The sequence below is a fragment of the Stenella coeruleoalba genome (genome assembly GCF_951394435.1).
Source record: "Stenella coeruleoalba genome assembly, chromosome: 1".
In the NCBI taxonomy this organism is placed as follows: Eukaryota; Metazoa; Chordata; class Mammalia; order Artiodactyla; family Delphinidae; genus Stenella; species Stenella coeruleoalba.
The window spans coordinates 68,686,256-68,700,290 of NC_137169.1; the positions used below are offsets into that span (position 1 = coordinate 68,686,256).

The window sequence follows — 14,035 nt, forward strand, 5'->3', positions numbered from 1 at the left end:
CACTGAGTTTAGAGGCAAGAGACCAAAATCCATATCTGTTTCATTTTCATGTTTTAAATTGAGCCGAAAATCCATTAGTTACCCAAAAAGTAGATGAACTGTATATTGACTACAGTCCAAATAAAAGTCTCACAATAACAGAGTCAAAGAATTTTAAAGCTGAGAGAGACATTAATAACCATTACCATAACAGTCCCAGCTGAACAGGACTAGAATATACATAACAAGCTTGGAGACCTCATCACAGTCATATGAGAATTTATTATCAGATACCAGAGAATTTAATTACTCGGGCATGGCATACTAGGAGGATTCAAATTACAGGGCTGCTCCCAGTTATTGAGATACAAGGATGTAAGAAAGGGATCCAATAATGGGCACCTGGAAGATAAGACTTTGGTGTAGTAATTATTTTATTTTTTTAGATGATGGGGTAATATCACAGTATTTCTAAAATATACCCCTCCTTTCTTAAACTAGAATTAGTCTCAGAAAAGGGTTAAATGAAAGTAGATGAATGTAGACATGGAGGCCCAGAGGATTGATAGAAACTCTTCTTGTAGTGGTCATTGTTGATTTTTGGCTGCTTCGCATCTATTCACTCTCCTGATGGTAAGAGTCACTCAACTGTCGTCTTGAAAAGTACTTTTTCTTACTCTGTCCCCATGATTTGAGAAGGTTTTCACCTATGCTACAGGAATGAAGAAGTCTATATATTCTATTATTTAGGTACACAAAGGTAATAAACATTTTGAATGTATAAATAAAAATGACAGGTTATGAAGTAAACTATACTCTTCTTTTATTGCATGATATCAATAGGTATTCCTTAAACATAAGCTGAGAAGCAAGGCACAAACATATTATGCAAAAGACAGTTGAATATTAGAGGGCTCTTTTAACTGAAGACTCAGGTGTTTCTTAAGCTATGGGAAATTGTCTTATATCTTTTGTTATTTCCTTTGCTAAATCTTGTCTGATCCTACTTTAATAAGACTTCTATTAGATGAATATTAGGTTCTCCATGTTGCTCTCGTATTTTCCATCTTTGCCTTTTAGTTCTGCAGTCTCTGGGTATTATTTTTCTGCTGCTTTATTGCACGTTATTGCCTCAATTTGGGAGTAACATAGATCAGAAGATAAATATATTTTATTGGAGGAGAAAAATAGATCTTTTTGTATGAACTCTCAAGAGTATTAGCCAGTGAATTCAGGAAATTACTCAGGGAAAACAAACAACATAGGTTGGAAATTGCAGATAATTACAATATTATAACCACAGAATTTATAAGTAAGTCAAAAACAAAGTTTGAGTTCAATCAAATGGAGCAGAGGTTCTTCAACAACAATGCACTATTCCTGGGTACCAAGTGTGGGCTCTATCCCCATATTAGTGACATTATAATGTGAAAAATTACCAGCAAATCATGGAATTAGGGTCAAAAGACACATTGACTACCCTGTTTTACCTTTGAGATAAACTAGGGGAGGAATTTGGGAGAGCTGTAGGCAGAGATAATGGAAAAGATCACAAGGGGGTGAAATTGGGTTATTATAAAAAGGGGGATTGTGCTCAGCTGATGAACTTAAGAATATCCTGACTTATGCAGTCCAGGGGTATCTTCTACTGATGTGTAAGAAAATTTGAAATTTGTAGTTTCCCTGTTCGGTGTGTGATCATTTTCATAGGAGAGAAAACCCAGGAATAGAGACTTTAGTCTCAATCTTCTGGTGATTTTTAAGAATTGCTTGCATTACTGACAATTTTACCAGTTTATTGTCTTGATGGATTTCTACAAAAGGAGATGAATAAAAGGATAAAGGAGGTACAAGGAATTGAGTAGCACAAAGGTTATGGGATATACCAAAGAAGAAAGTATTTTTTCTGGTATAATAGCTCTTTCACACACAGAAGCCTATTCTATTTGTTTTGTTTGTTAGGATGCAAAATTTTTGAGAATCTCTTTGAGGGTATCAACTAGAGTTTTTCCTTCAAACTTTCTCTCCCTAGAAAGTAACTTTTTCAGGCCAGTTCTATTTATTCATCTTTGTGTTTGTATTTTTGGCTTTTCTCCAATGACTGGTTATCCTTAAAAGACCCTTATGTTTATAACTAAAGAACAATGTTGATTATCACAGGTACCATGACCCAGGTTTTGCCTGACAATTACAACCTCTTTAGTGCAAGAGTTCTGGGTTTGCTGCATACATGGGTGGGGCAAGTTTCAGGCATTATTCCAGGTAGCATAGATGGGGAGTGGGCAGAAAGGTGGTATTAATTTTCACCTTAAGTGATGACAGGCAGATGACAAAGTTTCCTTTGAGAGTATTTTCTTGGCTTTATTTGGGAGCAAACACCAATGGGAAATAGGGAGACCAATCTGTACAGTTTTAGGAAAATAATGTCTCAACCAATCACTTAGATTTCCACTCCCTTTCTGGGAAGGGTAAAGAATATGACCACCACAGGGAAAAGACACCATCTTCACTGAAGCCTTCTCTGTGTACATTGAACTACCCCCATTCGTAGCACTGGATTCCATTTTGAGAAGTTCACTCTTAATTTGTAGATGTCTCATGAGCCTCCTTTGATTTCACTGATTTTATTTTCAATAATTCACTGGGCTTGAAAGAGATAGATAAGCAGGAGTTAAACAATTGTTCCTGGCCTATGATTTTCATCAAGCTATTAAAACTTGTAAATAGTTTTAACTTCCTGTACTTATTCCTAAGGTATGATAAATATACACACCACACATTTTTTTTTCTTTTTATCAGTTGTTTTGATAATGTAGCACCAAAAAAAGCAGAATTGAGGTAGGAGGGGTAGAACCAAAATAATTCATTTTTTTCTTAATGAGATTCAATTTCATTATTTGCAGACTTAATTCACATAGTAGTTTGAGGATCATATGAGAAGACTGTTTGAAGGTACTTTCTCTGGGAAAATTATTTAACCTATAAATTGAGAATAATACTAGCTTTTACTTCAGAGTTGTTATGAGGATTAAATTTACAAATTCATGTAAAGTGCTTAGAATAGATGGTAGCTCAGAGAAAGCACTCAAATTAATATCAATATTATTATTCTTTTTTTGTGAATAAGCTGTAAATCTGAAGTTCCTTATTTAAGCATTAAAGAGACTAAGTAAGGATGAAGAGAAATAATGCAAAAATGGATAATCAGAAGACTGGTTAATTTGCTTCCAAAATAACTGGGAGTTGGCTATGAAGTATGCTAATGACCTATTAAAACTGGGACTGTAGAAAATTGACATTCCAACAACAAAAGAAATATCATCAATTTTGCAAAATGAAGTTAGCAATCTTAAAATATTGACAAAATAATAGAATTTTAATAAGCAAAGTGAAAAAATTGAGACTCATTGAGTCACTTTATGGTGTTAAAGGTGCTATCTCCAAATTCCTTTGTTCTTCTTTATGCCAATATTTTCTTGAAAAGCAACAGAGGTTTAAAATGTCTGAAAATTCCACATTTAGAGCACAATTTTCACTTAATTTAAATTTCCTAGCAGTTCCTAAAGATATGACTGAACATAAAATATAAGATGGTACAACTGCCATGTTCACTTTGCATGCAAAAAATGAAAACTAATGCTAGAAAAATGATATCCAATTTTATTGCTATTGATGCTTTATCATCAGCAACACATATTATATGACGTATATATAAATATATATATATGATGAATCAACATTTTAGCCTACAGTAAAAACAAATTGATAGTCTTCACTTGAAAAAAAAACCCCATCACTCTGATAATGTCAAATCAGATAGTAAGTCTTATCTAGGATTGATTTAACACAGAAATTTGAGTAAGTATTTTTGATTATTGATATTAGAACTCAGAAGTTCTGTGTTGATTTTTACTATTTCTGTTTGATTCTCTGTGCCATTAGTTATCTGATATTACTTTTCTGATTCTAAATATGCAATGAATCCATGTAGATAATACTGATTAAAAAGTAATCAAAAATAAATGAGACTTCTACATGAAGAAACATTTTCACGTTTCATTATAGATTAGTTGGGAAAATCCAAAATCATATATTCATATTAAACTTTTCTTTAAGAGCTCAGGATACTTCTTAGTTTGTATCTCATTCATTGTCATATCTGTCCAGTGAAATAAACATAAAACAGGATGACTTAGAAAAATGATTCCTGAAACTTAGTCTGCAAAAAATGACCTTGTCAAGTTAGATAAGAGAAGTTTTTAGTTTTTAGCTTTTTAACATTGTTATTGGACTATAATTGCTTTACAATGGTGTGTTAGTTTCTGCTTTATAACAAAGTGAATCAGCTATACAAATAGAGGGAGGAGATATGGAGAAGTTTTTAGTTTTAAAACTGTGGAGCTGATCAGCAAAACTCAAATGGCACAAGTTCTTTTTTCTTTTTCTTTTTAAAAATAAAACACTAGCTTAAAGATGGTTTCTATAATGGTTTATTCTTTTATTTTTCTCTTTTTATATGGTAAAAGAATTTGTAATCTTATAGAGTAGATTGTTTTGAGGAGGTTCTACTTAATTATTGTGCTTGAGTTTGTTCTCTCTATTGTGTACCCCTTCTTGTCAACAGACGAAAGAGGTCATATTTCTAGTTACAAGGAAAAGAATTTCTGAAATTGGCAAAGGTATTTTATTTATTTGGATGAAGTTCACAGAAATCATGCATCCTGGAATGTAAGCCTTGGGTTAATTTAGACTATCAGTTTTTAAACAGGTTACAGTTTCCATTCAGTACAAGAAGGCCCAAGGAAATATGTACCTCACTTTAAAAAAATTTGATACACAGCTATCTAGAAGCATGTTAGAGTTCATACTTTTTCAAGTTTGTATTAGTATTCATTTTCCTAGGAAATTCCTCTGGCGTATGTAAAAATACACTTGTTTTACAAAAGAAATTTTGCTTCCTCAAGGGTTTTTAGTAACATATTACATATGAAGGAAGATGTGGATGTAATGTTATTAAGACATAGATTTCTAAATCTTCAAATATTCCTTAAATATTCCTTAAAAACCAGAAGACACCTCCTTCTATGGACTGGAACAAGAAGAAAAGAGAAAAAGACATAGAGAGGGAGGCAGAGAGAAAAAGAGAGAGAGAAAGGGAAAAATTAAAGAAAATGCTAGCCCTGGCTGCTACTCAATTCTGTACTCCTAAGTTTCAATACCACAAAATGTAATAAATGTAAAAGGATAAGAAAAGTTGTAGATGAACTACTAGGAGAGCTGATGATGCCAGATGAGAAATGAAAACAAATATTCAAAAGATACCCATTTGCAGCCTTAAGACAAAAAAGATTTAGAAGCTGCTGTGAAAAATCGCTTTTCTAGAGGGACCTGATCCAGGCAGTTTTGATGCACTCTATCTTCTGGGTATGTAACTCCACAGAAGTTAAATATCAGTACAATTTAAAGATGATTATAAACTTTAACTTTCCTTGTTTTTGTTCCAACTGTCTCACTCAATAAATAGACTAACTTTGGTAACCAGACTATTTAATTTGCCACATCATGACAGAACTAAACTGATGGACCATCTTTTTTGGTAACAGAAATAAAATGTTGGTATGTTGAATTATTAAGGGTACCATATTCTAAATTTTCAAAGCTAGAATAGGTTTCAAAAATGACAGGGCCAAAATGAATATTCCAATTGTTGAAATAAGTAAAGGTAATGATGATGTTTTAAAAAGGTAATGATGATGTTTATCATATAAGAAAATGCTTGACATGTTCGCCAAAATGCACTGATACATTTTATGACATTTTTGGCCTACAATGTAAGGTTTATTTCATAAAATATTTGTATTAACAAAAATATTTCTAAGTAAGCTGGTATACACTTAGAATCTAGTTCAACAATGTGTTGGGTTTATCTTTGTTACTTTTAGAGCTAGAGATATTAACAATGCCCTTTGGAATCGGATTCATAAAGAACAGATAATGCTTATGAAATGAATGCGTGAAAATAATACAACTATCTTTAAGCAAATAACAGAACTTAAGCATCCCAATGAGAATTAACAACTTGAAAGTCAGTACATTTATTCTAGTGATCTCGCTATTATATGCAATATCAAAACAGTTCAAAACTTAAAAAACTATCTTTGTTCCATGCTACTCATGAAAAATATTTCATCTCATATTACTTTATAACCACACACCATTTTCTTAAAACCATTTTGGCAATTAATCTTCCACTTCACCCATCAGATTTGGTTAAAAGTTTCTCTTAGCTGTTTCTGAAGATTAAATCCACTCTCAAAATCTCATTGTCATTGAGGACAGGAAAAAAAAAAAAAAATATATATATATATATACTTAAATAATTTATTTAAATTTAATTTATTATATTACACATATAAATTATAAAGTAAGAGTTCTAATAAAATTTTAAGCACTGGTAGTATCATTTTCATAATTAAACCATCTTAGACAATGATATTTACTTGAGTGAGAAATGGGTGATACCAATTAGTTTGTTATTCTGGCATGTTTGTTCTGAAAAATCATTCACATACAGAATGTGACTATACCTCATAAAAGTGAAAAGGTATATGTATGTTATATAGCTTTGACTATACGTATATATCATTATTAAATATGAAATATCATTGAGATGTGATGCAAAGAAGAGTACATAAGAGTTCTTTTTCTGTTCACATTTCTATTACGGATATTATCATTTTGTTAAATATTTACAGCTACAGTTATTACTTGTAGGACATAGTTTAGATAGTATATCTAATTGTGTTAACGATGTGTATATTCATGACATACACATTTTGTATGCTTTGCGTCTGTTCTGATGACTATTGGTTTGCCCATTTTGATGAGCATCCTCTTTATTACTAAAGAAAAAACTGTTATGGAAGCAATCACATGTCCTCAACACTTCTATTTTATCCTGGGCAGATTCATGCTAGTGGACTATTTTAATTAATATTTCTCTCACATTCTGCTCTTTAGATAGCTACTGTGACACTGTTCTCTTTACCTTTACCAGCTTCATACTGCTCTCTAGTTTATTATGATATTCTTCCAGTTGAATTTTACAAGCATACGTATGGTTATTAGATAATAATGAAAAACTTTTTAATCATACAGTATGTCTCCCTGAGTCAGGCACCAAGACTTCATTATTTTCTGTAAAGTGCTTGTGATGTTGTTCATAATAGGCATAATAGGCATGTCTCAAGCTCTGAAAAGATTTTTATACATGCGTACTGGTAGTCAATTACATCCTTCCTGACCATTCCTCTCCTTACCTGGGGCAGTTGTTTTCCTCCTACCCATTCTCATTCCATGAAACTTCCCAAAAAACAGCCCCACTTAATGTGCTGATATGAGAGTAGGGAGACTATTTTCTCACCACCCCCCATCCTTACACCCAAACATGCAATGCACTGCATCCTTCCACTGGTTCCTGCTTCTTGCTTCTCACAGCTCAGTTTATTCCAACTCAAGCAATATAGTGTTTTAGGTGTAGCCAAAGATTCTTTCAGCCCTTCTAACCTTCCTTCCCTTTTTTAACACTTTCATAATTACTTAGGGGAGGAGGGATCTTTAACTTCCTATATTTGTAACTACTGTGCACTAGAAGGTAGTCAAAAATGTACTGAGAGCCATAAGGAACGGCAATAGTAATATATGTTTAAAGAACTAAAATAACCTACATTTTATAGTTAAACATCATCAACAATTTCAAAAGCCTTTAAAGGTACCCCCAAATTTCTCCACACTTTTTCACCTCCTATCTTAAAATACACTTACATGTCAGCATAAAGATAAGTATGTAATAAATTCCCATTAATACCTCAATAAAGTGGTAATAAATACATTCCTATTAAAATGATACTGTTCCACCAATTTGGTTTAAAAATCTGTACTAAACTAATTACCAGGTGACTGGTAATACGCTGACATTTTTGGTAATTTAGAGAAGGCTGAGATTCCAGGGTTTGAGTCCTAACTTTATCACTTTAGCCTGGGACACTGGGGAACTCACTTAAGCTTTCAGAGTCCTGCTTCTCTCATATGCAAAAGGCTGTAGTGTGGAGTTCAACAGAAGCTAGTTATAACCAGTAATAATACTGTTTGTAAGTAAAAGACAGCATCTGTAGTTTTTATTTCAACTGCTTGATATGAAGATTAAAGTACATTGGGTAGATGGAGCATAAAGTATAATGAACTGTACTATTGGTTTTACAGGTTGGGTAAATGGTCTTTGTGAGTTGACCCTTGCTAATCCATTCTTATTCTACCTAATGGGGTTATCTTTCTAATACATACAATCTATCATGTAACTCAGCTACTTAATACCTGCCAAAGGCTTTCTTTTGTTAACAGAATAAAGTCCATACCTTTGACATCTTGACTTAATTGCCATTGACCCCTCAACTAAGATACCTGTGATATATATCCAGCATGAAATACTTGGAGCTCCTTAAAAAAAAAAACACACATGTTCAACTTCTAGGCCTTTGTTACTGCTGATTCCTTTTGCCTGACTTCTCTCTGTCACTTTGTTCGTCTTAATAAAATCTATTTATTCTCAATTCTGAGCATAAATGTCACCTCTACTTGGAAAACTTCCTTGCTGTTGACTGCACACCTCAAACTTACCTCTTTTATAACATTGTATCAAATTATTAACATAGTTCTGTAACTGTCCTCAGATATATTAGAAATCAAGGTCAATTCTTATTGATTATTTTAACCCAAGGGCATAGCAGTATCTGTTAAGCAGAGGCCTTATGGTCAAACACAGTGAGTAATAATACAGGCACTGGAATTAGACAGACTTGGGCTCAAATCTTGGCTCCACTACTTATTTGTTGTGTCACTTGAGATTTTCACTTACCTTCTTAACACTGTATTTCCTTATAGATAAAATGGGAATAATAATGGATGAAGATGTTGTGCTAATTAATATCTTGGACTAAGTGAACAATACAGCTTAACTATCCTGATGATGATCGTGATAATGATAATGATGATGATGAAAGTGCTCAACAAATACTTGTTCAATAAAAAGATAATTAAGTGAAATAAATTCACTACTATTAAAACTTGTTTCTGTGGGACCACGTAATCCAAAGTCTAAATAACTTGTTCAAAACTAGCTCTTGGAACAGAATACATTGAGTAAGGTTGGGTTATTATCATGACATTTATTTGGCATGCCTTGGAGGGAGCCAGATTTTATGAAGATGATGAAGATGATGTTAATGATGCCAAAAAACAACAATTTTCACTCCTCAAGAAGCAGGCATCTTCTGTAACAAAAATTCTGTCCAGTGATTTCTTAGAGACCTACTAACAATCTTAGAGAAAGATAAGGAAAGATGGGGAATCTCCTTAGAGATGAAAAAAGCCAACAAGAGTCTTCAAACCCAAAATATAACCTAGACGAGTCAGCAGTTGAAAACACAATGTTTTGATTCCAAAAATCATATTAAATATATTTACTGAAAAAAGTGTCCCAAATTTGTCAGTGGATTAATAAAATGTGAAAAAGATGAAAACCACTGTTTGAACAGTTTCAAGAGGATATTATAAACCTCAGATTGTGAATATTAACACAAGTGTACATGTACCATTCTTCAAATAAGAAGGGAATTTAAGAAGAACTTGAAAAGAAAAAAAATTCCCATTACAAACTGTGTTCTGTGTGAAAAGAAATTTCAGGGCCAAAGCTCTTGAAATATTTTTATTTTCAACAGAAAATATTTTCTGCCCTTCAGCTGACTATTGACTAAACAGCAGGGGGAAAAACAATTGCATTGGATAATGGAAGAGGTGTTTTTAAAAGAAATCATTAAAAACATGATTATGAACTGCTTGGATGCTGAAGGTCCAAATTGTGAAAAATTATTGATGTTAATGATGGTAATCATGACACTTGAAAAGTATCTAAATAACAAAAAGGCAACACTGCTTATGAAGTACTCTGGTACAATTTGTAATGATTAGTGGAAAAGTGCACTAATGTGTTTGATGCCATATTTTGAAGGTCACTCAACTATCAACTTGCCATAATGCCATTCAATTAAATACACAATAAAAATCTAAGACTATTTATGGAAAGAATTTTGTAGTGCTTGTAGAATAGTAAATTACAAATCCCGGCTGTATGTACAAGCAGAAATGCCTGATCTAATAATGCACCATTAAGCAACTGTAGCTTTGCTCCACATTTTTAAGCATTAAACTAATTGTGATAAGGTCTGGTCTTACTATATACTGCATATTTAATCTTTTTTAAGAGCCTATCAAATTGAATCATGAGACACAACTTGTTTATGCTATAAGCAAACACATGCAATATTAACAATGTACAATATCCTGGCTTAATTAGAAAAAGTCCATGTTATCTTAAATACATTTAGGAGTGTAATACCACACAGTTCGAGTCTGAGGCTTCCATTTAATTATATTTTAAAACTAATTTATATAGCTTGGAACTTTTTTTTTCCTCGCTCTCTCCTACATAGAATGTTGTTCTATTGACCTAGTTAAACTAGATTCTACTAAAAATGAAAGAAAGAATAAAGACTGGGTGAAGCTTGAGGAAAGAAGAGGCATGGTGGTGATGGAGACCACAGGCAAGAAATCACTTAAATTTGATTATGGGATAGTGTTCTGTTCATCAAGTCAATGGGCTAAATTGTAGCCTAGAAGGAACTTTCCTGGCATTCTTGCTCTGGGCTCTAGTCTAAAGTTCCATAAATGGGATCTACTTTTTCAGAAAAGAATATATTTTAAAATTTTCTTTCTCTCTCTCTCTCTCTCTCCAGGGTATATATCCAGGGTATGCAGGAGAAAACCTCGAATCTCTTAATGGTATTCTCAAATTTAGATAGGCAAGTACTAAGGAGGGTATCTGAGGGCAACACATGCGGATATAGCCTGGACTTCATGAATTCTCTGTTCTTCTGTTCCTGAAGGTATTGACTCTGCTCTCAGAACCTAGTTTTCCAGCTTAAGTTCAAGGGCAATCTTTACCCAAAATAAGATATGCATGGAGTCATCAAAAGTCCATAATCAAGTATAAATTTTGACCTGGGAAGTTTAAACTTATCGTTTCGTTAATTAAGCTTTTTTATCAATAGCATGAAACCAAACAGTATAAAGTAAGACAACTTAACTTCTCGATAAGAAAAAAGCAGTCATATCAGAATTTAATCTTACAATATACTCCAAAAGAGGTAATAAAGATTGTCTACCTTCACAAATTGTGACACCATTTCCTGAAAATCCAATGTTGCAATAGCAGCCTTCAGCTCCATTCCGTATTTCACATTTTGCATTTGGGAGACAAGGTGTCCTGGTACAATTCTGAGTGTAGCAACAATTCAGCAAAGTGGAAAAACCCACTAAAGAAAATAGAGAATACACCTTTTCAAAAAGAAAAAGAAAAACCTTCTCCCACTGTTGAGTTAGATGACATACACATTACTATCCTTCTTTCTTTCCATTTAGATAAATGCATTATGAGAATTTCCCAAAGGAGGATTTAGGTAAATAACAGGACATGACCAAGTGAGTAAAAAAATGTAACGTTTTTCTTCAGTCTCAGTGTTTATCAAGTAAACCTCAACCAAGCTAAAATGTAGTAAGCAACCTGGCTTTATAAAGAAAACAGCATTCTTACATCACTGGACGCTTCACCTTGAGGTGAGATACTTTTAAAGGTAGCTACATGATTGTAAAGTAATATCTCTCCCCTGGGAATGATTCTGTGCAGAAAGAAGTCAAGGTGAACTGAGTATTTGTGTCTTTTCAAAGTCAAATCTGTGTTATTTTAAGATGAAGAGAAACATATCATACCATTCAGGAGGACAAATGCAATTTTTTTTTTCTGTGTTCTAATTATCTTTTAAAATTCTGCCTTTTCCATAATAAAGTTTCTTTTACATTTTCTCCCATTAGAGGGGAAAAAAATCAACTCAACATACTGGTCAAAGATCGATCTTCCAGAAATGGAACACCAGACAAACATGACCAATAACATGCAGCATAAGAGAGAACAAGCCTTTATTTCAGAGTTTTTGAAAACAAAGTTGGCAATGGTATTATGTGGGCTGTTAGGAAACGATAAGGAAAAGGGTAGGACGTTCCTTTTTTATTGTTGTCCTAGGCCTTCTGAAGACAAACACGCTTGGGATGGACAGTTTTGAATCACGCAAGTCATAACTCTGAAAACAGTCATCCGAGATAAATTGTCCTCATCTGGTAACAAGAGATTCTTAAACATTCATTTCTAAATCCTAGCCTCACATAGGGCTGTATATACTGTCTAAACCAGAATTAATTCGGCTTCAAAGATGTGATTTATTTTCTTTCCGCACAGTATCATCGAAATGGTATTTTAAAGGAACCCAAAGTCTGGGCCAGCAGTCCCCTTGAAAGGCCAGGAAACCTCCCACAAGTGTTAATGGTTTGGATTTCCCAAATGTCTTGGGGGAAGATCAGAAGAAAGGTCAAAGTCTGGGACTTTGAGGACTTTGTCAGCAGGAATAAAAAGATGACTTGGTCCCTGGGTACTGAATATCGAACTCCAGAGTTGAAAGGCCAAAGAGAAAAACATCCTGAGAAGGACTGTGTCAATTCCCCCTGGAGTCTTGGTCAAATGCACTCGGCACGTGAGTTCCACCTTGGAAATAGCCTATTCCCTACAGGTGCCGGCCCGGGGCAGCCGGGCGACCGGGGCGCGGGCACTCACCTAGGAGCGGAAGGAGTCTCATTGGCGGCGCCGCGGTCGTGGCGGTGGCGGTGGCGGAGCGGCGGGGCGAGCGGGCCGTGTACCTGGGACGCGGCGGGGCGGGCGCGCCAGGCTCCCGGCTGCGGCCCCCGTGACGCGCCCGCTTCCTCCCGCCACTTTCCGGCCTCTTTTGTGTGAGTGCGCTCGTGCAGCGCTGAGTCTGCAGGCCACGTCCGGGCCCGGCCCCCAGGCCACCCTGACCTCACCCCTGGCCTCGGGGCTGCCGGCCCGCTGCGCTCCGCGCACCCCTCGGGGGGATTCTGTCCCCTTCCCGCGGGCAGCGTTCAGGGTGTCGCCCTCAAAGACAATGCGTTCCGGAGTTCAGTGGAGCGTACCCCGCCCCGAGAGAACCTGCCGAACTGCCTATCAGGGGTCCTTCCTACAACCTCAATTCCGGGACACAGCTTTTTTTTTTTTTTTCCTTCAGTAACACGTTTCCCTAAAGAACTCTGGGCCCAGAAGTAGGCTGGAAACTTGGATCCAAACAACAGGGCCTTGGTTTCCAGCACTGAGGCCGCACCTTATGGGGACTCAGCGTTCCAGAGTGTAGAATAAAGATACTCTGTCTTGCCTACAGAGCCTACAGGTTAGAATCGTGTCTAAAATGACTGAGTAAAAAACAAGCAAACAGAAAAGCCAAGTGTCGAGAATTAAATGGCTATAAAGTACAAGATGCTGTTTTCCACTTTCAACTAAAATTTACCTCTCTCCTCACCAGCGCCCTCCCCAGAACACCTGGTGCATCGTGTATAGCTTTCCTTTCATGTTACTACATATGAGTTGATTACATAGATACGGATCGTTCAGGTTGAAACACGGAAACATTTTTAGTGTAAAGATTTAAAATAACTGGCAGGCAAGGCTGATCTATAAGACAGAAAGTAGACCAGTGGTTACTTGAGGTTGGAGTGGGGAGTGAGGATTCACTGCAGAAAGACACAGAGGGAAACGTGGGGTAATGGGAATACTATTCATTTTGATTGGGAGGCTGGTTACCTAAATGCATGCATTTGGCAGAACTCATCTCTTAAAATTGTGCCTTTTATCACATGGAAATTATACCTCAATAAAGCTGATTTAAAGAAAAGAAATAACGGATGTTTGTGTCACTGACACAAGTCATTGCACCTAAAAACAGTTGGGCACACCTTTGTCACATTTCATATACGTTCTGTTTAATTGAACAAACATCTGCTAAGAATCTACTTTGCACAGAGAGTACGCTCACAAAGATGATCA

The 14,035-nt window shown here is 35.2% G+C and overlaps 1 protein-coding gene across 3 annotated transcripts in view; it reads right to left on the reverse strand.

The window, feature by feature from the left end:
- Positions 1-13,214, reverse strand: part of ADGRL4 (adhesion G protein-coupled receptor L4) — a 121,913-nt gene extending 108,699 nt beyond the window's left edge. For all 3 annotated transcript variants that reach the window (XM_079940531.1, XM_079940529.1, XM_079940530.1), the window contains exons 1-2: positions 12,758-13,214; positions 11,259-11,408 (exon numbers count right to left, since the gene is read on the reverse strand). In XM_079940531.1, the coding sequence (XP_079796657.1) occupies positions 11,259-11,408; positions 12,758-12,779 (172 nt within the window). In that variant the 5' untranslated portion in view covers positions 12,780-13,214. The remainder of the gene's footprint in view (positions 1-11,258; positions 11,409-12,757) is intronic.
- Positions 13,215-14,035: the final 821 nt, after the last annotated feature.